Source organism: Schistocerca cancellata, unplaced genomic scaffold (assembly GCF_023864275.1).
Source record: "Schistocerca cancellata isolate TAMUIC-IGC-003103 unplaced genomic scaffold, iqSchCanc2.1 HiC_scaffold_1106, whole genome shotgun sequence".
Taxonomy (NCBI): Eukaryota; Metazoa; Arthropoda; class Insecta; order Orthoptera; family Acrididae; genus Schistocerca; species Schistocerca cancellata.
In genome coordinates, this window is record NW_026047105.1 from 279,337 (window position 1) to 304,706 (window position 25,370).

Genomic DNA, 25,370 nt, shown 5'->3' on the forward strand with positions numbered 1-25,370 from the left:
AACAGTAAATGTCTGCATCATGCACAATTCTTCTTATAGTGTTTGCCATTAGAGTTGGATCAGCATCTCTGCGATACTCTCTAGATATAAATATGACATTCCCATGATGTTGATGTCATACATAAATGACTGTATACACTCTCTGGGATACACTTTAAATTATTGTTGACAACCATATGAATTGAGTGAATTGCTACTCACTGTGTAGAGGAGGCGTTGAGTGGAAGAGAGGCACATTTTAAAGTATATTAAGCTATCAGACAAAGTCAATCATCAGATTACAGATCAAGAAACACACATGCACAGCTCTCTCCAAGCCCTAGGGTCCTACTTCTCGGAGGTCACAGTTGTCATGTGTGTGCAAATCGTGTGTGAGTGTGTGTGTGTGTGGGAGGGGGGAGGGGGGGGGGGTTCTATACCTGGTGGAGGACTTTGTCTGATTGCTCAGCCTGTATTTAAATCTGCCTGTCACACTGTGTGGCGAGCAACAATGGTCCCAATTCATATTCTTACTAGACCCTGATTCCATTATTTAAGTTACTTTTACATGTAACAGTTTTGTGAGGAAATCATGAACTCAATCACAAATCAGGTGTCATATTCCATGAGCTTGTATTTGTCAGGAAGCAGTAGTGAGGAACTATTGAATATCTCCTGGGAGTCAAGGAACACAGCTTCAATCTTTGCACTGCCAAATACCGTGTTCGGGATCTCAAAGACACCCAAACAAGCAAACAGTTTCACAATATTTGTCATTTGTAAAACCCAAATTGATTCCTGTGGAAGGCATTTTAATCTAAGTATGTTGTTTTGTATAAAAAACAAAGATGCTGTGAGTTATCAAACAAGAAAGCGCTGGTAGATAGACACAATAAAACACACACACACACACACACACACACACACACACACACACACACACACACACACACACACATCTGCACATATACAGACACAGGCAGACATATGTAGATGCAAAGAGGTTGGGCAGAGATGTCAGTCAAGGCGGAAGTACAGAGGCAAAGATGTTATTGAATGACAGGTGATGTACGAGGGGTGGCAACTTGAAATTAGAGGAGGTTGAGGCCTGGTGGGTAACAGGAAGAGAGAATATATTGAAGGGCAAGTTCCCATCTCCGGAGTTCTGATAGGTTGGTGTCAGTGGGAAGTATCCAGATAACCCGGACGGTGTAACACCGTGCCAAGACGTGCTGGCCGTGCACCAAGGCATGTTTAGCCACAGGGTGATCCTCATTACCAACAAACACTGTCTGCCTGTGTCCGTTCATGCGAATGGACAGTTTGTTGCTGGTCATTCCCATATAGAAGGCTTCACAGTGTAGGCATGTCAGTTGGTAAATCACGTGGGTGCTTTCACATGTAGCTCTGCCTTTGATTGTGTACACCTTCCGGGTTACAGGACTGGAGCAGGTGGTGGTGGGAGTGTGCATGGGACAGGTTTTACACCACAGACAGTTACAAGGGTAGGAGCCAGAGGGTAGGGAAGGTGGTTTGGGGATTTCATAGGGATGTACCAAGAGGTTACGAAGGTTAGGTGGATGGCGGAAAGACACTCTTGGTGGAGTGGGGAGGATTTCATGAAGGATGGATCTCATTTCATGGCAGGATTTGAGGAAGTCGTATCCCTGCTAGAGAGCCACATTGAAAGACTGATCCAGTTCCAGAAAGTATCCTGTCACAAGTGGGGCACTTTTGGGGTTCTTCTGTGGGAGGTTCTGGGTTTGAGGGGATGAGGAAGTGGCTCTGGTTATTTGCTTCTGTACCAGGTCGGGAGGGTAGTTGCGGGATGCGAAAGCTGTTTTAAGGTTATTGGTGTAATGGTTCAGGGATTCAGGACTCGAACAGATTCATTTGCCACGAAGACCTCAGCTGTAGGGAAGGGACTGTTTGATATGGAGTGGGTGGCAGGTGTCATAATGGAGGTACTGTTACTTGTTGGTGGGTTTGATGTGGATGGATGTGTGAAGCTGACCATTGGCCAGATGAAGGTCAGCGTCGAGGAAAGTGGCATGGGATTTGGAGTAGGACCAGGTGAATCTGATTGAACCAAAGGAGTTGAGGTTGGAGAGGAAATTCTGGAGTTCTTCTTCACTGTGAGTCCAGATCATATGAAGATGTCATCAATAAATCTATACCAAACTTTGGGTTGGCAGGCTTGGGTAACCAAGAAGGCTTCCTCTAAGCGACCCATACGAGAAGGCCATCCTGGTACCCATGGCTGTTCCCTTTAATTGTTGGTATGTCTGGCCTTCAAAAGTGAAGAAGTTGTGGGTTAGGATGAAGCTGGCTAAGGTAATGAGGAAGGAGGTTTTAGGTAGGGTAGCAGGTGATCGGCGTGAAAGGAAGTGCTCCATCGCAGCGAAGCCCTGGATGTGCGGGGTATTTGTGTAGAAGGAAGTGGCATCAATGGTTACAAGGATGGTTTCCGGGAGTAACAGATTAGGTAAGGATTCCAGGTGTTCGAGAAAGTGGTTGGTGTCTTTGATGAGGGATGGGAGACTGCATGTAATGGGTTGAAGGTGTTGACCTACGTAGGCAGAGATACGTTCTGTGGGGGCCTGGTAACCAGCTACAGTGGGACGGGGATTTCGGAAAAGTCACCCAGAAGCGTGGCTCAGGGGAGACTTTCCACATGGGATGAGAAGGAAAGACTGATTGTAGGGGACTGCATTGGATGAGATTTGAAAACATGCATGCAGTAAGTCTTCCCTGACCCACGGCTCTGGGCGACTTTTCTGAAATCTACCCCTTTTCCCAGACTTCTCCAGTCCTTTTCCTTCATCCATCTTCCTTCCCCTTCAATCCTTCTCCCTGAAGGAGAGCTTGCCAATTACAACTGTCTTTTATGAGTGCGTTCTGCCGCTGCTTGGTGAGCAGATTTTTTATCTATCCAATTGAATTATTTTGTCAAAAGCTGATTGTTGTCATTGTTAAAGTATATTTTAATTCACAAGCATAGAACATATGCAATATGAAACTTAGTTATGTTTATTCGTTGGAAATTTAAAACCTTTTTCCAATAGCTCAGAACATTGCTTTGCTTCAGCTGCGTAGGACAAACATTTAAGTTTGTCTCTTTAGATACTGAGACAAAGCTAGACTTTTTGGTGAGATTAACTTTGTCAGTGATTTCATCTGCTTATACACACAAACTTTTAAGTAGCTGAAGCTTGTCTTAACAGCATTCATGAAATTCCCCTTGTGTGGGTAAGCAGTGAAGTGCCTTTGTGTTACTAATAAAAACTGGACTGACAGAAAATTCAGGGTAGTGTATAGGCCTGTTAGGGTAAACCTGTACTCGCTGACCAGTGAAAAGTCACTAAGAAGATTTGAAAAATTGCTTATGAATATAGTCATTCCACAGGTGTAAAGCTCGCAAATGCACAGTCAGTGCCTGAAGCAGGCATGTAGGGTTCCCGGATAACCTGGGAAGTGGACAAAAGGAGTAAGTGTGAAATGAGAAGACACAGAAAGAGGATAAAAGAAGCCAGAAAAAAAATCATGTCAGTCTGGGCCAAGCAGGGACAGATCAGAGAACAGGATGAGAGAGAGATAGATAAAGAGAGAGAGAGAGAGAGAGAGAGAGAGAGAGAGAGAGAGAGAGAGAGAAAACAAGGATTAACTCAAAATAAACATTAAACTCTACCTAGCTCTGTCTGTGACTTAGTCCAATGATGACCAGTCCACCACACTCTCCTGTTGTTACCTAATAACCATTTAGGCATAGCTAACCTCAAATACTGCACACCCTCCTTTATCAGATCCCTCCCCAATGACATCAGCTGCATAACTGCAAGGGGAAAAATGTCACACTATTCACTACCTCAAAACCACCTCTGGCGTAATCATCCTCCCTTGCAGGTAGAGGCTGTGCTCAAAGCATACGAGTATATGATGATCCATTTCAAGTAATCAGCAGGATCTTTAGTCCTTTCTTATATAATCTCAGGAGCATTTTTTAAAACCTATTTCTGGTATTTGTCCCCACCAAAATGGTCCCTACAAATGGCAGTATTGTGAAATTTGAGTCACTTATTTTGTTCACAAGATCTGTGCCATGTTCCTTGACTTCCGGCACACAATTTTTCACTGTTATTTAATGGTAAGACAATAAGTTATGCATTTCTGGATTTGTTTTGTGATGAGTTCAGAACTTTTTAGCAGATGGATGTTGGTTAACAGGGGGAAATCATTAGGTGTGACAATTTTGTGCGTAACTCTGAGCCTTAATGCAGAGTTATAGGATTATTTTTCTTCTTCGCTGTCACTCTGGCTTGGAAGGTGTGTGTCATGTACATTCCTCCTGCATTGTATCCTGTTCCTGCCTTTTGTGATCCAATCTCATTTTCTCAGCCCCACCGAAGCGAGTATTCGTTATAAATATAATGATAAATTGGAAGTTCCATAGGTCTATTTGTGAATGATGCTGATTGTGTAGGGAAATCACAATGGTACAAAATTGTAGTGGATTGCAGGAAGGCTGGCCAATGTGGCCGAGCGGTTCTAGGCACTTCAGTCTGGAACTGTGCGACCGCTACGGTCGCAGGTTCAAATCCTGCCTCGGGCATGGATGTATGTGATATCCTTAGGTTAGTTAGGTTTAAGTAGTTCCAAGTTCTAGGGGACTAATGACCACTGCAGTTAAGTCCCATAGTGCTCAGAGCCATTTGAACCATTTTTGATTGCAGGAAGACATGCAGAATATGGTTTCTTGGTGTAGAGACTGACAGGTGAACCTCAATGTAAACAAATATGTTGTGATACACATAAGTAGACAGAAAGAGCCATTCTTACTTGGTTAAACACTTGATTAGTTGCTGGAAACTGTCACAGCCATACATTATCCAAGGTTTTGCACCCAGAGTGATTCAAAATGCAGTGACCACATAAAACAAGGAGTAAGAAAGCTGGATGCTGGTAGACGCACTGGCAAACTCTGAAGGAAATAAAAGTTATGCACAAAACACGTAGCTTACAAAACTCTGGGGTGATAGATTGTAGCTGGTTACTTCACTCCTACTGAAAGTGTCACTGCTGTTTTACACCAGCTACTTCATACTACTGCCCACAACAGTGGCAACTGATGAAGAGAAGTAATAAATGTTGTGCAAAAACGTAAGTCCATCAACCCATTGGACAATGAAAATATATCTTCTGATGATTTCACGGAAAAAGTTATAGAATTCTGTTAACTACCTAAAAATTTTTGCTTGTTTGTTTACTTAGGTGGGGCAGCAGTAGTAAACTACTTTTCTTTCCTCTTTCATTCCCAGGAATAACCAATCAAGAAATGTTGCATCTGGATTGCTATCTGAACAGGAGACACAGTCTTCCGAAAATACAGAGCCTGACGACTGGGGGTGGAGTTCAGAGAAGGCACAGCTTTCAAAGTAAGTCAACACTTAAAAGATCTATGGCCATTATTGATTGTTGATTTTAGCATAATTTTGACACATTACATCTCATGGTTTCTGCAAACCATTTTGTCAGCTTTAGAGCCAGTAACTGTTTGTCATAAAGAATCAGTTGCATTCCAGTGCTGTATTGTTTTAATTTAATTTTAATTATTATGAGAAATGGTCAAATTTTTGTCTCGTAAAGATGTAAGGTAATTTATTATTTCTGTCCATAGTTAAGTATAGGTTTTCCTTAATTAAAGATCATTTCAAAATGCTGTACAGAGAGAACCACTGCTCAGAATGACATAAAATTTGAACAGCATATTATTGGTGCAAGGGAAATGACATAGAACAAAAAAATAATGAAAATTTTACCAGTAGATGGCACTGTAAGTGTCTTAATGTAAATAGGATTGTCCATAAATGACAGATGAATTGCAATACAACAGACAAGGTTTGAGTTGGACATTATATACCATTCTGTACTGTTCAATATGCATGACTGCACAAGTTCGGCAACAATTGTGGATAATTCCATCCACCATGACAAGGTTGTATTACATTGATGGGAAAAATCGGTTTTTAATTGTCCTGGGGCCAAATACCATATAAAAAGCAGTGACACTGGTTTCTAATTGTTGTGAGACTGGTGTAAGACATGCTCAATATACTGTCCCCCATGTTCAGCCCAAAGCTGAAATTGAGAAACAGCATGTTTCGCAACACATCAGAGTGGCTGAGGGTCATGTTCAGAATGTGTTGTGCAATCCATGCCTTCAGCTATGTTCATAATTGTAACATTAAACACAACCTCTTTCAAATAACCCTACATCCTGAAGTTATATGGATTAAGATCAGGTGATCTGGATGACCAGACTTCAGGCAAATGATGGCTGATAATTGTAGCATTTCCAAAATGCCTCTCTTGTAGCCACTTCACCGGTTGTGCAATGTGCAGAGGGGCGCCATCTTGCATAAAAATGACTGTACCCACATAACCACACTGTCGGAGGATTGAAATGATGTTGCTGCCCAAGACTCTTAGTGTGTACCAGTGATAGTACAGGTGATAGGACCAGCAGGACTCATCTCCTCAGAGAGAAAAAAAAGGCCTGCAGCAAAGTATACCGTCAAGCTGCACCCAACACACCTCTGACGAATAAAGTGGTACTGGTTGATGTGTGTGGCAATTTTCCATTGCCCATATTCTGCAATTCTGCGTAATGATATGTCCTTAGCGATGGAAATGGGTTTCATCCTTCCACAGAATATTCCCTAGCCATTCATTGTCCACTTCCATGCAAGCAAGAAATTCCAGAGTGAACATTGTCTTACTGGCAGGTCAGCAGGAAGCAACTCCTGAATATAGGTGATTTTGTATGGACAGCAGTGCAGCGTTGCAATGTGACTCGTAGGATTTTATGTACCGTGCTTGCATGCATGTTCAATGTTTGGGCAATTTCCTGTTCACTGCATGTTTTCACACCACTACTAGACCCCTGTTGCAGTGCCGTGGCCACATCGCTGACAAATGTTGGATCAACTGCTTTCCTCCCTCTGCCAAAGTACCTGTCTTCTCAAGTTTTGTAATCATTTTGCCTAGACACTCAGCAGACATCAGACCAAAGCTTTTTTATACCCTTGAGTGCCCAGAACTCCCTTGAGTGCCCAGAACTTCTGCTGAGCTACTGGTTCTCTGTCACCATTCTTATAAAAGAGCTTCACCAGCAGCATGCGATCCTTCATGAAGAGTCATGTTGGAGGTCTTGGATGCAAACTGAGGAACAGCAATGTGCTGCACTTCTGTTGGTATGCATATTCTGACGCTTATAGTGCCATCTATTGGTAAAATTTTCATTCAATTTTTTCTTTCTTTCTTTCTTTCTTTTTCTCTTTCCTTTTTTTTTTTTTTTTTTTTTTTTTTTTTTTTTTTTTTTTTTTTTTTTTTTTTTTTTTTTTTTTGTTCTGTGATGTCTCCTTCTGTGTCAGTTACATGCTGTTCAAATTTGACATCATTCTGAGCAGTGGTTATCTTTTTATGGCACTTTGAAACTGGAACTTTAATTATACGCATCTGTATATTAACCTGTGGAGAAATGATTAGTCCAAAATGAAGTACTAACCAAATAAAAATAGTGTTTAATGGTTAGATTATACGACTTAAAATATTTCCTGTTGCAAGGATTTCATTACTATTTCCACATTCTCTTGTCTCTTGTGACGTGATCTGGGGCAGCTTCTGATTGATATTATAAATGTTCCTTACAAAGAGATGATACAAGTCAGATTTTTGCAATTTTTGTATTTATGATACATAAAGCTCAGAATTCAAACATCAATCGGCCAAAGCAGTTCAATGCAACTCTCAAAACTTCTCTAGAAAATTGAGTTTGAAGTTTTCTGTACAACCTTAATTTATGAAAATTAGGACACGTTTTCAATGGCCCACGGGGTTCAATCGATAGTGCTTGATACTGGTAATTATTGGGTCACTGGTTTGAGCTCTCCCCACCCCCCTCCTCCCAATCCAAATTGAATACTTACGTCATTTAAATATAAAAACATTAAATAAATGGTAACTAATGCATATACAATGGTCATTTCTTTTATGGAAAATACATGTTGTCATATTGCTAATTACATATCGTACAGGAACTGTGATCAGACACCACACTGTAACTCTTCATAAAGTGCACAAGTCAACCGTCATCAAATAATAGTGCAGCGCAGAGTGTAAAGTTTGTAAACGTGTTCAAGTAACAGATACTGTTAACTCTCTCCATATAAATGCCACTCTGGTAGTATGTTTCCCCTCAGCTCAGATGTGTTGTTGATAATAAAAAATTTATATGTGTTAGTTAGCGTATATTTGATGAATTTTATACTTAAATGACCTAGGTATTCAGACTGAATGAAAAAAAAGTTATGATTGAAACAAGACTCGAACTGGTGATCCAATGATTACCGGTCACGAGCACTGTTGATTGCAGCACATGGCTCATCAAAAAACTGCCCTAATTTTAGTGAGTTAAGGCTGCTCAGAAAACTTAAAAATTGATTTTCTCAAGAATTTTTGATAGTTGCGTCTGGCTGCTTTGGCTGATAGGTACTTGAGTTCTGAACTTAAAGTATCAAAAATATTAAAAAATCACAAAAGATTTTAGTGTGATCTTGTTAGTTATTGTATCCACATAGTCTGCTTGATGTGATAACCTAGTGTGTGGATTTTCAAAATTAGAAGGTACCTAAATAAGCTGCAGAAAGCTTCTAGCCGTGTGTGTGTGTGTGTGTGTGTGTGTGTGTGTGTGTGTGTGTGTGTGTGTGTGTGTGTGTGTGTAGCTTGGTACTCAGTGTACTCCAGGGAACTATTTAATTTTAGACTTCTTTCATATTTTCTTGTTTTGGACATATTATGATTTGCATTTTAACTATAATAAGAGAGAAGATGAATCAATAGAAATTATTTATTTATTCAGAGTTTGCGCTACAGAATGGTCAGGTTTTTCATTTTTTGTATACTGTGAAGAGTATTCAAACCCTTGTGGCAATAGGTCTCCAGTATAACATGTGAAATTTTAGATTAGGCTGAGTTCTAAAGAGATCACATTAATGGCCCATTTTGACAAAAAGTTTGAGAGGTTACATTTAGCGTTTGGAGCTCTGTCAACCATAGTTGTGCTGAATACAATGGATGATCAGAAAAAAAATTTCTTCCGTCAGTTACGTACAAAAACTTATACTGATGATACCATACCGTATTTGAATAGATGTTATAGGAAAGTGCTGTGAGGATGTAAATACTTTCTGGTTAAGGGAGACCACTCATTGGAAAACAAGTGTCAAGTCATCGATAGGCTGCCAGTGCCGCATTTAGGCAGGTAGACTAGGTTGTGGATAGGGTTGTCAGGTAGGGTGCATGGATGGGACCAGGGAGGGGGATTGGAAGTGGGTGGCTACCGGCTCATTATGAGTTGAGCAGTTTGTTGGCTAGGAATATGTGAGGAACGCTTGGCAGGTACACATACTATGCGTGTTGTACACAGTCGTTGGAGATGTTCATAGGTGGTGCACACTGAAGGGGATGTGCATAGTTCAGAGAAGCTGTTGGTGGAGGGGAGGATCCATGTGGCCAAGGTTGTGAAGCAGCCCTTGGAATTGAGCATGCTATGCTGAGCTGCCTGTGTTCACCAGGTAGTCAAATTTTGTTCCTGCAACCATTTGGCAGTGGCTTTTCATCCTGGTGGACAAACTGGTTGGTAGTTGTACCAACATAAAAAGCAGTGCAGTGTTGGCAACAGATTCGGTCTATATCATGGCTGCTTTCACAAGTGGCATAGCCTCTGATGGGGATAGGATAAGCCTGTGATAGGACTCGAGTAGGAAGTGCTGGGAAGTTGGATTGGACAGGTCTTGCACCTTAGACTACCATAGATACATGATCCTTATTGCAAGGGGTTGAGTGTGGAGTAGGATGTTTTGTAGGTTGTATGGGTGATGAAACATCTTATTAGGATGGTGGGAAGGATCTTGGGTAGGATGTCCCTCATTTCAAGGCATGATGATACATAATCAAAGCCCTGATGAAGGGTATGATGCAGTTGTAGAAGTCCAAGGTGATGACGAGTGACAAGGGGGGGCACTCCTTTGTAGTTGATTCTTAGGGGTGGTGGGAGGATGGGGGGTTGTGTGGAGATACGACACAGAAAATAAGTTTTTGGACTATGTTTGTGGGCGATAGTGTCTGTCAGTGAAGGCCTTTGCGTGACCTTCAGCATACTGGGAACGGAGGAGGTCGTTTTAGCCCGGTTAAGAATTGGACACTGCCGGTTCAGCCATCGCCATCTGCTGACGGCTGCGCCGGCGCCGTTCTGCCCATGTGGGCACTTGCTGACGGTTAGACACATTTTAATGTCCTGTCCAGATCTTAACACACTGCGCCTCGATCTTCACCTGCCAAATACTTTCGATGCCATTTTAGCGGATGACCCACGAGCAGCTGCTCGTGTTCTTCGTTTTATCAATTTGACAAACCTCGCTAAGGACATTTGATGATGCTGTTTTTTAATCCTATGCCTGTCAGTCTGTCTTTTATCGTGTTTTCCCTTTTAGTTGTTGTTGTCAACTTGTGCCTCGCGGTGCATTCTTAGAGTAGTCAGGGCGCTAATGACCATTGAAGTTGTGCGCCCTAAAACCACAAAAAAAAAGAAAAAAAAGCATACTGGGAAAGTGAGTTCTCATCACTGCAGCAACATCGTCCATGGGTGGCTGGGCTGTATCATAGGAATGAAGAGATGGAAACTGTTGAAATGCAGGTATTGTTGATGGTTTTGATGTGTTCAGAGTTGGGGATAGTGCCATCAGAGAGGTGGAAGTCAGCATCTAGGAAAGTGGCACACTGAGTTGAGTGAAGTGGATGGGAGTAAAGGTGTTGAGATCATGAAGGAATGAGGACAGTGTGTGTCAGCCCTGAGTACAGATCATGAAGATATAATCAATGAACCTGAACCAGACTAGGGGTTGGGAGTTTTGGAAGGGTAGGACAGTTCCTTTAGTTGGCCTATGAACAGATTTGAAAGGGAGCATGCCATAAAAACAAATTCCCAGGCCAGCTATGGGCAACACATATCACCATGTAGGAATGCTTAAAAGTACACAGTATGCTGTTAAATGAATATGCAAGAACTAGTAAGCTGTGTGTCCATAAGGTTTTTGCTTGCATGACATGTTCTGCAAGTTGTGCTTATAAGCTTATTGGTATGTGCAAGACTATATTTGTAACACTCAGCATATGTATGTGTGGGAACAAGTGGCTGCCACTGCATACCCTGAAACAAGTTTTTTTTTAATGTGACACATGTCACCAGTATCATACATTTGAAAATGACCTAAGGCCAAAACTGAACAGTAATGTAAATTATGTGCATGGTGGATTAAAGCAACAAATCGACAGCCTATGGTGGTTAAAATAATTCCACCATTGAGAGGATGCATTTATCCATAAAGAGGTTTTCGTATGAGAGCTTTCAAATAAAAATACAATAACTTGTGGAAACTTATTCTCTGGCAACCAATTGGACCTCCGTTTAACCTTTATTCGGCACACATGGAAATATTGTGAAAAATGTGAAGTAATTTAAATATATGTATATATGGTCACATAAATAATTTAACATGATCTTTTTTCAAAATACTGTAAGAGTTATTACCCGTAAAAGGCACATGGGTGCTACAATATAAGTAGTACAATTTTGTTCCTGTGGCTAAAAAAATGGTTGCGTTTTGCACTATTTTTTGTAATTTACTAATTTTTGGTACAAAGTCACAGAGCAAGTGACTCCAGCGGGTTTGCAGCTCTTCTGTGAGTATGTGCTTGGCTAACACATGCCCCAGCCTTTGCAGCATTATTTCCTTTCTGTACTGCAAGCTTATACTTCCACTATCCCTTTCTTCCTCTGCCTCTCCATCAGATGGTTTTCTTGGTGCAGACCCTGACTGGACCTTGTTTATGATTGGGACTAGAGTTTCCACTTCCATTGTTTTCTGCAACTTTTCATTAAATGAACACATGGTCCCCATTGTTGGGTTTGACCCTCCACCAATTTTCAAAATTCTCCAGAAGCGCGGTTTGTGCAGGTCGCCCAATGCAGTGTATGCTCTACCTTTATGCCTTTCCATATTTGCACCCTTCCCTTTAATAAGGCAATATACCCAAAACCCAGCATGGTAGCCATCCCATTGTGAGGGGGGCGTCATCAAGCACTTGCATGGTAGAAGCCCCCTGACCATTCAGGGATTGCAGTGTTGGTGCCTGAGCTAAAAACTCCCCTTGTATGCCAAGAAGTATGTGCCCATTGTGAATTGGGCACAGGAACTCCAAGCAATGGATTACTGGCCAGGTAGCCATTGCTGAGACTGGGTGATGCCCATGGGAGAGCCCCCTTTGAGTGAGTGGCACCATGGTGGATGAGCCGCAAATGAAGTGGATGAAGTTATCTATTAAAAGTCTTCTTTTAATGCAGGGAGATACAACCCTAAAATGTTCCTTCCCTGGCTATATCATGGGAAAAACGTAGGGCTAAGCAGCAAGCTGAAAAATACTCCCCGCAATGCTTAGTTTGCACAAGGACTGATAGGCATTGCTTCTTGGCTGCAAAGCCCTTTTTCTGTGTGGAGAACTTAGAAGACAAGTTTGAGGTAGTGCAGCCATCTCTAAAATGAAAAGTAGGTCAATTTTTATCAAAACAGCACACCCTGCCTGTCATGGGTTTTGCTCGCTTGTAACAAGCTGGGTGACATACTGGTGACTGTCACTCCCCATAAAAATCTAAATACGGTTCAGGGTATCATTTTCCATCAAGATCTGTTCTTGCAATCTGATGATGAGTTACACGCCAACTTGGAGCTGTGGGGTGTACACTTTGCCTGTCATGTACATAGAGGGCCAAAGGAAATAGGTTCACTAGTGGTGCCTTCATCTTGGCCTTTGAGGGTAATTCATTGCCTGAAAAGGTAAAAGTGATGGTATACCAATGAGATATGAAACCCTGTGCCCTCCTTCCCTTCCCCACCACAGTGCTTCAAGTGTTTGAAATTCGGGCATATGTCTTCCTGTTGCAGCACTAGCTCCATCTGTAGAGTTTGTGGACGAGTGCTGCATGCAAATGCTACTTGTGCTCCAACCCCCTTGTGTGTCAACTGTGGAAAGCACTGTTCTTCCTGCTCAATAGATTACACTGTTTTTACGGAGAGAAGAAAATTCAAGAATACAAGACACTGGACAAACTAACTTACCAAGATACCAAGACGACATATAAGTGCTTGCACTCGGCATGTGAAACAGTGTCATATGCTGCAACTGCAATTATGTCACCCTCTTTGGCAATTGTACACCTGCCCGTTACACGTCCTACAGTGGGCCCTCAGGGCCGCTCAATCATGCCTGCCCCCTGATGATTGGGAGCTTCCCTCTTGCTGCTTCCCACACACCTAATTTGAGATCTATGGCTTCCCACCCACCGGGGACATTGGTTCCCACATCTCAGCTGCAGACAAATCACCTTCCTCTGGCTTCTCTTGCCAGGATACCAGCCATTGGCTGAAGGAGCACCAGGCAGCTGGTCGCAGGGCTTTGGGATCATCATCTTTACTAGAAACTGATTCATAGAAGCAGTCATAATCATAGAAATCCTCTAAGGAGAGGAAAGACAAGAAATTGTCCTCCAACAAGGAGAGCATTTTGAGGCTCCAGTTCACACTACATAGTGAACCTCCCAGGGGGCTCACCACTCTTGGGTGAGTCGTGCTTGGCTTCCATGGGTCCCCAGCTTTTGCAGCACCTTCTTCCTTTCCATGCTGCATGTCTATCCTCATGCTACTCTTTTTCCCCTCCCTTGGGGAACATGTCTTGGATATTTTTGGGAATGTGTTCTGAAATTTCAGTAGCCTGGTATCAGGAAAGTCCCTCCACTGTTTTCTCGTTCCTTCTTTCTGTGGTTCTCCATCTCCTATCCATCCTCTGCTGTGGCATTTGATGTTTTTCTTTGTTTATTCTTTCTTGCTCTGTGCTCCTGAAGGCCAACCCATCCACTTGATGCGTAGCAGGTGACTGGGTAGTGTGTAATTACTAGCCTCGGATTGACAGGTAAGGGCCAGGCCCAGGGAAGGGTGATTGTGTGAGTTGTCACCTACCAATATTGCTAATTGGTCCCTGTGTCAGGAGTTCGGGAAAAGTGACGTGAGGTGTGAACAATCATGTAAAGTAGATGAGTTCCTCTCTGAGGGAGGGTCCCAATTGGAAGAAGCATGCCATTGGAGACGGTGACTATCATGTTGGATTTTCTCGCAGTGAACCAATCACCATCTTAGTCTGTCTACTAAACATAAACGGAATGAGGCTGAAGATTTCAAGATTCTCCCAGCTGCATCAGTTCTGCGTGGTATTACCTACTGAAGGTGGTCTGTCCTTTGCTGTGGTTAATGCATTTATGAGGTGTGATTTGAAAGTTCTAAGAATGGATCTGCTACTGCTTACTGGTTTGGCGGGCAGGTACACGGAGGGTGGGGAGTGAGTCATTGCCTTGTCCTTGAATGCCCTCTGACAGGAAACTGCGTTTCCTTTATTCAGTTTGTTGTGGCAGCTGATTAAGTGCAGGGCTTGTTGCCGGATTCTGTCTGCGTAAATAAAAATGGAGCAACGAGTTTGTGTGAAATTTTGTTTTAAAACTGGGAAATCAGCTTCTGAGACTTACAAACTATTAAAAACAGCTTTTGGAGAAAATTGTATGAGCCAGTCAAATGTTTTTGTCTTGTTCCTGAGATTTAAAAATGGCCGTGAATCATATGAAGATGAACCACAGTCCAGCCGTCCTTCCACCTCAAAAACGAATGAAAATGTTGTGAAAGTTCACGACTTAGTGCGCTCTGATCGTAGACTTAGAATTAGGGAGATGGCTGATGAACTCAATTTAAGTTTTTGTGCAGTTCTGTCAATTTTAACAAACTTGTGAGTTGGGTGCTGCACCATGATAATTCTCCGGCTCATTGTGCCTTCTCCATTGTTAAATTTTTGACCAAATTCAAAATTCCTGTGCTTCCACAACCACCATATTCACCTGAATTGGGCCCTGTGGATTCTACCTGTTTCCTAAAATGAAATTTTCACTGAAAGGAAAGCGATTTGACTCGACTGAACACATCCAAGCAAATACACAGTGTGTCCTTAACACACTTCAGGAAAAAACTTCCAGGAATGTTTCCAAAAGTGGAAACACCATTGGAGTCAGTGTGTTCAGTCAGAAGGGGACTATTTTGAAGGAGATGCATCACAGTAGCATGTAAGTACCACCATTGTACAATTTCAAACCCATTCTTAAAACTTTCCAATCACACCTCGTATTATCCAGAAAGGTGCTGATGCAGTTGCAGGCTCTGTGAAATCGTACTCTCGTCTGTGTAATGGCAATTTGCCTTTGGAGACAATTTCTGATTTTCAAGCCCAACAATTGCTTGTAGCTTTGCTCCTCCACGGATGTGCTGTTCGTGTCAAGGCCTATTGAACGCTGAATTCTTCACATGGTGGTGTTTACACTAGGCTGCTCAATGGTCTGACGAGGGAGAAATCGAAACCTACCTCACTGATTAGGGTGTCATTGCATTCCATAGGGTAATGAAGTAGGTTGATCCAACCTTAGTGCCTATACACACTCTTCATCGCATTTGATAGAGTAGTGGTTTCATCAAAGATCAAAGCAGGCTGTGAAGTCATCACAGTCTCACCGAACATTCTGAACCTGATGTGCTGTGGGGTCCTCAGTATTACCCTCCTGATGACTTTTGCTTCTGCTTCTACTTCTGCTCCTTTAGTGTGGATGTTGCTGAAAGTTGACTGCAAGGTGCCATATGAAAGGCACAGGCATGCCCCCCCCCCCCCCCCCCCCCTTTCCCCGCACATGGCTTTTGGTTTTCAGCCACCAGGACTTGCGTCATGCAGTTCTGTTGAAGTTGTACTTTCAACCACATCCATAACTTTACCTTGACAACCAACTACTCAATGTAGTGGTCACGTATTGCTTTTTACAACTGGTCTTCGATTCTCGGTTGATGTGGATTCCCCGTCTTTTCCAGCTTAAGTGAAAGTGCTGGCCATACCTTAATACACTTCGCTGAGTACCACCAGTTGGTGTGCAGATGGCACAACCCTTCTGCAATTTTACAAAACCCTGATATAATCCTGCCTTGATCATGGGAGTTTGGCATCTGCTTCAGCATTGCCGTGAGCATTGCAGATACTGGATCTGATACACCACTGCGAGGTTCAAGTTGGGACAGGAGCCTTTCAGACCAACCCTTTGAACAGCTTACTCGTGGAGGCTAAGGTCCATCCATTGCGAATCAGGTGCCAACAAATGCTCTTCAGTTATGCTACTCACATTCACAGATTCCCTAATCATCTGAACCACCATCTCCTACAGAAATCCATTTCCCGCAGTGTCATCCCAGATAGGGGATTATGATCACAATCCATGTCCAGTCACTCCTCTCTGAACTCCAGTTGTTTCCTCCTCCACCTCTCCTCTGGGCCCATTCACATACATGTCCTTGGCGCATCCCTTGGCCACAACTTTTTCTTGACCTATCACCAGGTCTGAAAGACTCAGTCCCTCTTGAGGCCCTCTGCCACAAATTTCTGGGCAGACCCATCACCTGCTTCTACAGTTGCAGAGATTGCATTTTATTCGAGAACTTGACAGCTAACAGCTTTATTACCCTGTGTAAAACAGTCCAGAAAGGCCATTTCAGTATCCATACAATTAGACTATTATCATGGAATTTTTTTTCTCTTTACCAATATACTGTCAAACAGGAACTACAATGACAGCTGGGTGGGTCCTTGTGACAGAGGAGATGACTACGAGTCAGCGAAGTATGGTCAATGGGGAGAAGGCAAAGGACAAGAGAGTCCTGGTGAGGCCTGCATGGAGGACCTCTGCAGATTTTAGTGAAGCCAGAGTGAGCCTTTCTATATTCCAGGTTCCTAAAAGTTGACAGCATAATACCAATTGGAGGTCTGTTTCCGGAATACCAGTCTCAAGAGTTGGTTTACCGGTAGACAGTTTACCCAGGCATCGATCCTCGATGCATGCTGGGGTTCAGAAGTAATCTATACTGATGACTTGATGGTTGAAGGTCACGTGGGCTTTGCTTATACTCACACGGGATGTGCTGAACTGTGTTCCTTGCCAGATGGCTGTAGTGTTTCCAGTGCGGAGTTGCTAGCCATCTCCTGTGCTCTTGAGCATGTCCATTCCTGCACCATGTGGGTCCTTTCTCATCGACAGTGACTCCTTGAGCAGTTTGTAAGCTCTCGACTGTGTTATCATTGCTATCCCTTGGTCATCAGTGGCCTTTGTCTGGACCCCGGGCCATGTCGGGATCCTGGGGAATGAACTCACTGATAATGTGCCTGGGTAAACTGTCTACCGGTAAACCAACTCTTGAGATTGGTATTCCGGAAACAGACCTCCAATTGGTATTATGCTGTCAACTTTTAGGAACCTGGAATATAGAAAGGCTCACTCTGGCTTCACTAAAATCTGCAGAGGTCCTCCATGCAGGCCTCACCAGGACTCTCTTGTCCTTTGCCTTCTCCCCATTGACCATACTTCGCTGACTGGTGGTCATCTCCTCTATCATAAGGACCCACCCAGCTCTCATTGTAGTTCCTTTTTGACAGTATATTGGTAAAGAGAAAAAAAATTCCATGATAATAGTCTAATTGTATGGATACTGAAATGGCCTTTCTGGACTGTTTTACACAGGGTAATAAAGCTGTTAGCTGTCAAGTTCTCCAATAAAATGCAATCTCTGCAACTGTAGAAGCAGGTGATGGGTCTGCCCAGATGAATGGGCCAGAATTCCCTTCATTTGGAATAGCAGAATACAATGTTGCCATCATTCATGTCAGAAACAAGAAAACATGATTCTCTCTTAAAAGACAGAATAATTGAAATGGAAATATAGAATAAAAGAAAAATGTTTTGTTCAAAGAGGACTCCAGTGAACTTTGCACAGTTGATCATAGGTGAGCTTATTTTGTGACATTGGAAAGGGAGGACAAAGCATACCGATTGACACCACCAGTAACTTGCGCGTAACATGCCATACATGAATGTACCACACACTTGAAGACACTCAGGTCTTAAATTTACAAGTTTTGTAGCCTTTTTTTTTCCCCTGAAACAGGCTTTGCCAAGACTAGATTTATGATGCAATAACTATACAGATTTCAGTTGAACTGTGATATAAGAAAAAGACTTGAGATAAACTCAGGCAAAAATGTAACACCCTTCCTTTTAATAAATACCATCATTTTACTTCGAAAACACCATGGTAACTATTTAAAATTTGAGTTGCACCACACTGAAATGCAATAATGTTTGTAATTAACTTGATCGTGCTGTGTTATGTCTCTCCAGGTCCAGTACTGTGCACACACAGCAAATGCATCATGGGACAAAAATAGGGACACAACAAGCTCCATTAACACTTGTCACAGCAGTAGTAAACTACACCTGTACTTTCGAGCAGGAGAAATGATTATTTATGTGCATCCCTAATCTCTTTCATTTTTCATAATCCTCCCCCCATGAACCATGGACCTTGGCATTGGTGGGGACGCCTGCGTGCCTCAACGATACAGATAGCAGTACCATAGGTGCAACCACAATGGAGGGGTATCTGTTGAGAGGCCAGACAAACCTGTGGTTCCTGAAGAGGGGCAGCAGCCTTTTCAGCAGTTGCAGGGGCAACAGTCTGGATGATTGACTGATCTGGCCTTGTAACACTAACCAAAACAGCATTGCTGTTGTGGTACTGCGAACGGCTGAAAGCAAGGGGAAACTACAGCCCTAATTTTTCCCGAGGGCATGCAGCTTTACTGTATGGTTAAATGATGATGGCGTCCTCTTGGGTAAAATATTCCGGAGGTAAAATAGTCCCCCATTCGGATCTCCGGGCAGGGACTTCTCAGAGGAGGTCGTTATCAGGAGAAAGAAAACTGGCATTCTACGGATCAGAGCATGGAATGTCAGATCCCTTAATCGGGCAGGTAGGTTAGAAAATTTAAAAAGGGAAATGGATAGGTTAAAGTTAGATATAGTGGGAATTAGTGAAGTACGGTGGCAGGAGGAACAAGACTTCTGGTCAGGTGAATACAGGGTTATAAATACAAAATCAAATAGGGGTAATGCAGGAGTAGGTTTAATAATGAATAAAAGAATAGGAGTGCGGGTAAGCTACTACAAACAGCATAGTGAACGTATTATAGTGACCAAGATAGACGCGAAGCCCATGCCTACTACAGTAGTACAAGTTTATATGCCAGCTAGCTCTGCAGATGACGAAGAAATTGAAGAAATGTATGATGAGATAAAAGAAATTATTCAGGGAGACAAAAATTTAATAGTCATGGATGACTGGAATTCGACAGTAGGAAAAGGGAGAGAAGGAAACATAGTAGGTGAATATGGATTGGGGCTAAGAAATGAAAGAGGAAGCCGTCTGGTAGAATTTTGCACAGAACATACGGTAACTTAATCATAGCTAACACTTGGTTCAAGAATCATAAAAGAAGGTTGTATACATGGAAGAATCCTGGATATACTAAAAGGTATCAGATAGATTATATAATGGTAAGACAGAAATTTAGGAACCAGGTTTTAAATTGTAAGACATTTCCAGGGGCAGATGTGGACTCTGACCACAGTCTATTGGTTATGAACTGTAGATTAAAACTGAAGAAACTGCAAAAAGGTGGGAATTTAAGGAGATGGTACTTGGATAACCTGACTAAACCAGAGGTTGTACAGAGTTTCAGGGACAGCATAAAGGAACAATTGACAGGAATGGAGGAAAGAAATACAGTAGAAGACGAATGGGTAGCTCTGAGGGATGAAGTAGTGAAGGCAGCAGAGGATCAAGTAGGTAAAAAGGCGAGGGCTGCTAGAAATCCTTGGGTAACAGAAGAAATATTGAATTTAATTGATGAAAGGAGAAAATATAAAAATGCAGTAAATGAAGCAGGCAAAAAGGAATACAAACGTCTCAAAAATGAGATCGACAGGAAGTGCAAAATGGCTAAGCAGGCATGGCTAGAGGACAAATGTAAGCATGTAAAGGCGTATATCACGGTAAGATAGATACTGCCTACAGGAAAATTAAAGAGACCTTTGGAGACAAGAGCTCAGATGGAAACCCAGTTCTAAGCAAAGAAGGGAAAGTGGAAAGGTGGGAGGAGTATATACTTGGTCTATACAAGGACGTTGTTCTTGAGGACAATATTATAGAAATGGAAGAGAATGTAGATGAAGATGAAATAGGATATATGATACTGCGTGAAGAGTTTGAAGAGCACTGAAAGACGTAAGTCGAAACAAGTAGAGCAGACAACATTGCATTAGAACTACTCACAGCCTTGGGAGAGCCAGTCCTGACAAAACCCTACCATCTGGTGAGCAAGATGTATGAGACCGGCGAAATACCCTCAGACTTCAAGAAGAATATAATAATTCAGATCCCAAAAAAAGCAGGTGTTGACAGATCTGAAAATTACCAAACTATCAGTTTAATAAGCCACAGCTGCAAAATGCTAACGCGAATTATTTACAGACGAATGGAAAAACTGGTAGAAGCCGACCTCGGGGAAGATCAGTTTGGATTCCGTAGAAATGTTGGAACATGTGAGGCAATACTGACCTTACGACTTATCTTAGAAGAAAGATTAAGGGAAGGCAAACCTACGTTTGTAGCATTTGTAGACTTAGAGAAAGCTTTTGACAATGTTGACTGGAATACTCTTTCAAATTCTAAAGGCTGGCATGGGTAAAATACAGGGAGCGAAAGGCTATTTACAATTTGTACAGAAACCAGATGGCAGTTATAACAGTCGAGGGCATGAAAGGCAAGCAGTGGTTGGGAAGGGAGTGAGACAGGGTTGTGGCCTCTCCCCGGTGTTTTTCAATCTGTATATTGAGCAAGCAGTAAAGGGAACAAAAGAAAAGTTCGGAGTAGGTATTAAAATCCATGGAGAAGAAATAAAAACTTTAAGGTTTGCCGATGACATTGTAATTCTGTCAAAGACAGCAAAGGACTTGGAAGAGCAGTTGAACGGAATGGACAGTGTCTTCAAAGGAGGATATAAGATGAACATCAACAAAAGCAAAACGAGGGTAATGGAATGTAGTCGAAATAAATCGGCTGATGCTGCGGGAATTAGATTAGGAAATGAGACGCTTAAAGTAGTAAATGAGTTTTGCTATTTGGGTAGCAAAATAACTGATGATGGTTGAAGTACAGGGTTATTACAAATGATTGAAGCGATTTCACAGCTGTACAATGACTTTATTACTTGAGATATTTTCACAATGCTTTGCACACACATACAAAAACTCAAAAAGTTTTTTTAGGCATTCACAAATGTTCGATATGTGCCCCTTTAGTGATTCGGCAGACATCAAGCCGATAATCAAGTTCCTTCCACACTCGGCACAGCATGTCCCCATCAATGAGTTCGAAAGCATCGTTGATGCGAGCTCGCAGTTCTGGCACGTTTCTTGGTAGAGGATGTTTAAACACTGAATCTTTCACATAACCCCACAGAAAGAAATCGCATGGGGGTTAAGTCGGGAGAGCATGGAGGCCATGACATGAATTGCTGATCATGATCTCCACCACGACCGAGCCATCGGTTTTCCAATCTCCTGTTTAAGAAATGCCGAACATCATGATGGAAGTGCAGTGGAGCACCATCCTGTTGAAAGATGAAGTCGGCAGTGTCGGTGTGTAGTTGTGGCATGAGCCAATTTTCCAGCATGTCCAGGTACGTGTCCTGTAATGTTTCCTTCGCAGAAGAAAAAGGGGCCATAAACTTTAAACCCTGAGATTGCACAAAACACGTTAACTTTTGGTGAATTGCGAATTTGCTGCACGAATGCGTGGAGATTCTCTACCGCCCAGATTCGCACATTGTGTCTGTTCACTTCACCACTAAGAAAAAATGTTGCTTCATCACTGAAAACAAGTTTCGCACTGAACGCATCCTCTTCCATGAGCTATTGCAACCGCGCCAGAAATTTAAAGTGTTTGACTTTGTCATCGGGTGTCAGGGCTTGTAGCAATTGTAAACGGTAAGGCTTCTGCTTTAGCCTTTTCCATAACATTTTCCAAACCGTCAGCTGTGGTACGTTTAGCTCCCTGCTTGCTTTATTTGTCGACTTCCGCGGGCTACGCGTGAAACTTGCCCGCACGCGTTCAACCGTTTCTTCGCTCACTGCAGGCCGACCCGTTGATTTCCCCTTACAGAGGCATCCAGAAGCTTTAAACCGCGCGTACCATCGCCGAATGGAGTTAGCAGTTGGTGGATCTTTGTTGAACTTCATCCTGAAGTGTCGTTGCACTGTTATGACTGACTGATGTGACTGACTGATGTGAGTGCATTTCAAGCACGACATACGCTTTCTCGGCTCCTGTCGCCATTTTGTCTCAATGCACTCTCGAGCGCTCTGGCGGCAGAAACCTGAAGTGCGGCTTCAGCCGAACAAAACTTTGAGTTTTTCTACGTATCTGTAGTGTGTTGTGACCATATGTCAATGAATGGAGCTACAGTGAATTTGTGAAATCGCTTCAATCATTTGTAGTAGCCCTGTAGAGAGGATATAAAATGTAGACTGGCAATGGCAAGGAAAGCGTTTCTGACGAAGAGAAATTTGCTAACATAGAGTATAGATTTAAGTGTCAGGAAGTCGTTTCTGAAAGTATTTGTATGGATTGTAGCCATGTTTGGAAGTAAAACATGGACAATAAATAGTTTGGACAAGAAGAGAATAGAAGCTTTCGAAATATGGTGCTACAGAAGACTGTTGAAGATTAGGTGGGTAGATCACGTAAGTAATGAGGTGGTAGGTATTGAATAGAATTGGGGAGAAGAGAAGTTTGTGGCAAAACGTGACTAGAAGAAGGGATTGGTTGGTAATACATGTCCTGAGGCATCAAGGGATTACAAATTTAGCATTGGAGGGCAGCGTGGAGGGTAAAAATCGTAGAGGGAGACCAAGAGATGAATACACTTAGCAGATTCAGGAGGATGTAGGTTACAGTAGGTACTGGGAGATGGAGCTTGCACAGGATAGATTAACATGGAGAGCTGCATCAAACCAGTCTCAGGATTGAAGACCACAACAACAACATCATGCAAGACTTACATTTCTCTAACAGGCATTCACAAAAAGGTCCCCACTAATCTTCTTTCGATGTACTTTCTGTAGTGTTAATACTACCTTGCATATCACCACTGGCGCTTCAATATGTTTTGAATTGATCGTTTTTTAATAATTATTTTGCATAATGTTAGTTCATACTTTAGATGTGTGCACTGAGACACATAACAGTACTTGTAATTCTGCTGTGTGACTCAAAATTTTACTTTCTTACCATCATAACAGGAGCCCGGCCAGCTCAAAGTCATCAAATGACTGGGGAAACTGGAGCCCTGTGAAGGAACAGACGCCAACGCCATCACCCTCACAGACCAGTAATGGAACATCCACTCGCAAGACTAAGAAGAAATCTGGAGCAAAAGAAGGTCTCCTCATTGACTTTGCTGAAGATAAAAATGGAAATGATTGGAATTCAAAATGGGATGATGATGCATGGGAAATGTTAAACAAAAAGGATTAAATACCATAAAATGGCATTTACATGATTTTCAGATATTGTAAACTTGTTTGATAGAACTGCTGTGTGATTCAGTGGTCCGTGACAGTTAACATTCGTTTCTTGATGGTGTAAATTGGCCATACTTTGGAGTTCTTGCACATAATGACAATAGGCATTCTTTTAATGCCATCAGCAGTGATATCCTTCCTGTTAAAATTTCTTATCTTACAGCAGAACCAAAACTTTCATAGGTAGAAATCGTGGACACTGCTAAACTTGAAGGGCCATTATTTTTTATTTTCGAATGTATGGATTACATAAACTTGTGTTGTGCACAAATGTCAGTTATCTTTTAAACTGGTTTTAAATTTATTGTATATGTATCATGTCTGTCTGTTTTCAAGATGATTTATCAAGAGTATTGTAATCTTGAAATGATAATGTAATGGTATTTCATCAATGCATGTTTATTCAGAATAAGTATTTTTTTATGAATCTTGGTGCTTATTTTTCCTTATTTATCTTAAGTTTAGAGAGTCTGAATACAGACCATTGCCACTTCCGTGTGTGTGTGTGTGTGTGTGTGTGTGTGTGTGTGTGTGTGTGTGTGTGAGAGAGAGAGATTTGAAACTGCCTTACTTTCTGTGAAAAGTACTACATTTCAACTTTGTTTTATGATTTTTGTGACAGTACTGTTTGTAGACCTGAGCTGCTGTGTTATCTAACATTACATTTTGATCCAAACTGAAATTGCTTTCAATTTTGGATTTACTGTTTGTTGAAGTATTTCTTCAATGAGAGTTCTGGAAGAGGAACAGTGTGATAGTATGTAATATGCATTTCAGGAAATTCAGCTCCACATGTTCTTCAGTGACCAAAGTTCACATTGAGGAAATGGGAATTCTTAGTACTTTCCCTTGAATAAAATATGTAAGAAACCACCAACTGAGCTTTTATTTGCCATTTGTAATTCTAGTCATCAGTTTCACTCACTACTGTGGATAACAACTGTTACTGGTTGACAAGCAATGTACATCTGTTTATACAAATGTGAGACTGCAACATGATTCAGGAGTCTGTTGTAACTTCTTTTTGTTCCAATTGAAAGATGAAATTAAACTAAGTTTACAAACAGTTGTATGAGGACACTATTTATTTAGAATACTTCATACTCAAGTGTTGCTTAATGTTGCTCGTGTGTAATTAATCAACGGTTGCAGGGTTTGCTTTTACATAATTCCTTTTTGACATGAGAGGTAACAATTTGATATAATAAAATTAAGTTTGCCCCAATGAAAGTTTGCTGTTAAGACTTTGCTCTCTCTGGAAAACTAAATATGCATGATACCTGATTTTCGTAATATTTATTCTATATTACTGCATGGTTTAGAACTACACAAAGTTAATGTTCCTCACATGGAACCACAATAATGTAGTCTGACCAGCTTTACCTTTACACTTGCTACTTATGTACTTATTTATTTTATTTTGTGTACTATAATAAATAGTACCACAGCCTGAAGGATCAGTTTTTTCTCATACCTGTCTCAATTTAGTTTTTAACTTTGTGTCAGTGTATAGTAATTTAATGGTAGATTACTCTAAAAAATGCACTGTGAGTCAGTTGAGGTAAAGCACTTTCACACAAAGAATCTGCTAATCTCTTTAAACCTCCGCATGTCTGCTTCTCTGTTTATCTGCTTTCTTTCATCAAAAGACAATCTCATCTGTTTCTTCATC

At 41.8% G+C, this 25,370-nt stretch overlaps 1 protein-coding gene across 3 annotated transcripts in view; it reads left to right on the forward strand.

Moving 5' to 3' along the window:
* Positions 1-24,764, forward strand: part of LOC126156205 (ADP-ribosylation factor GTPase-activating protein 1-like) — a 102,103-nt gene extending 77,339 nt beyond the window's left edge. For all 3 annotated transcript variants that reach the window (XM_049916291.1, XM_049916290.1, XM_049916289.1), the window contains 2 exons: positions 5,295-5,411; positions 23,417-24,764. In XM_049916291.1, the coding sequence (XP_049772248.1) occupies positions 5,295-5,411; positions 23,417-23,651 (352 nt within the window). In that variant the 3' untranslated portion in view covers positions 23,652-24,764. The remainder of the gene's footprint in view (positions 1-5,294; positions 5,412-23,416) is intronic.
* Positions 24,765-25,370: the final 606 nt, after the last annotated feature.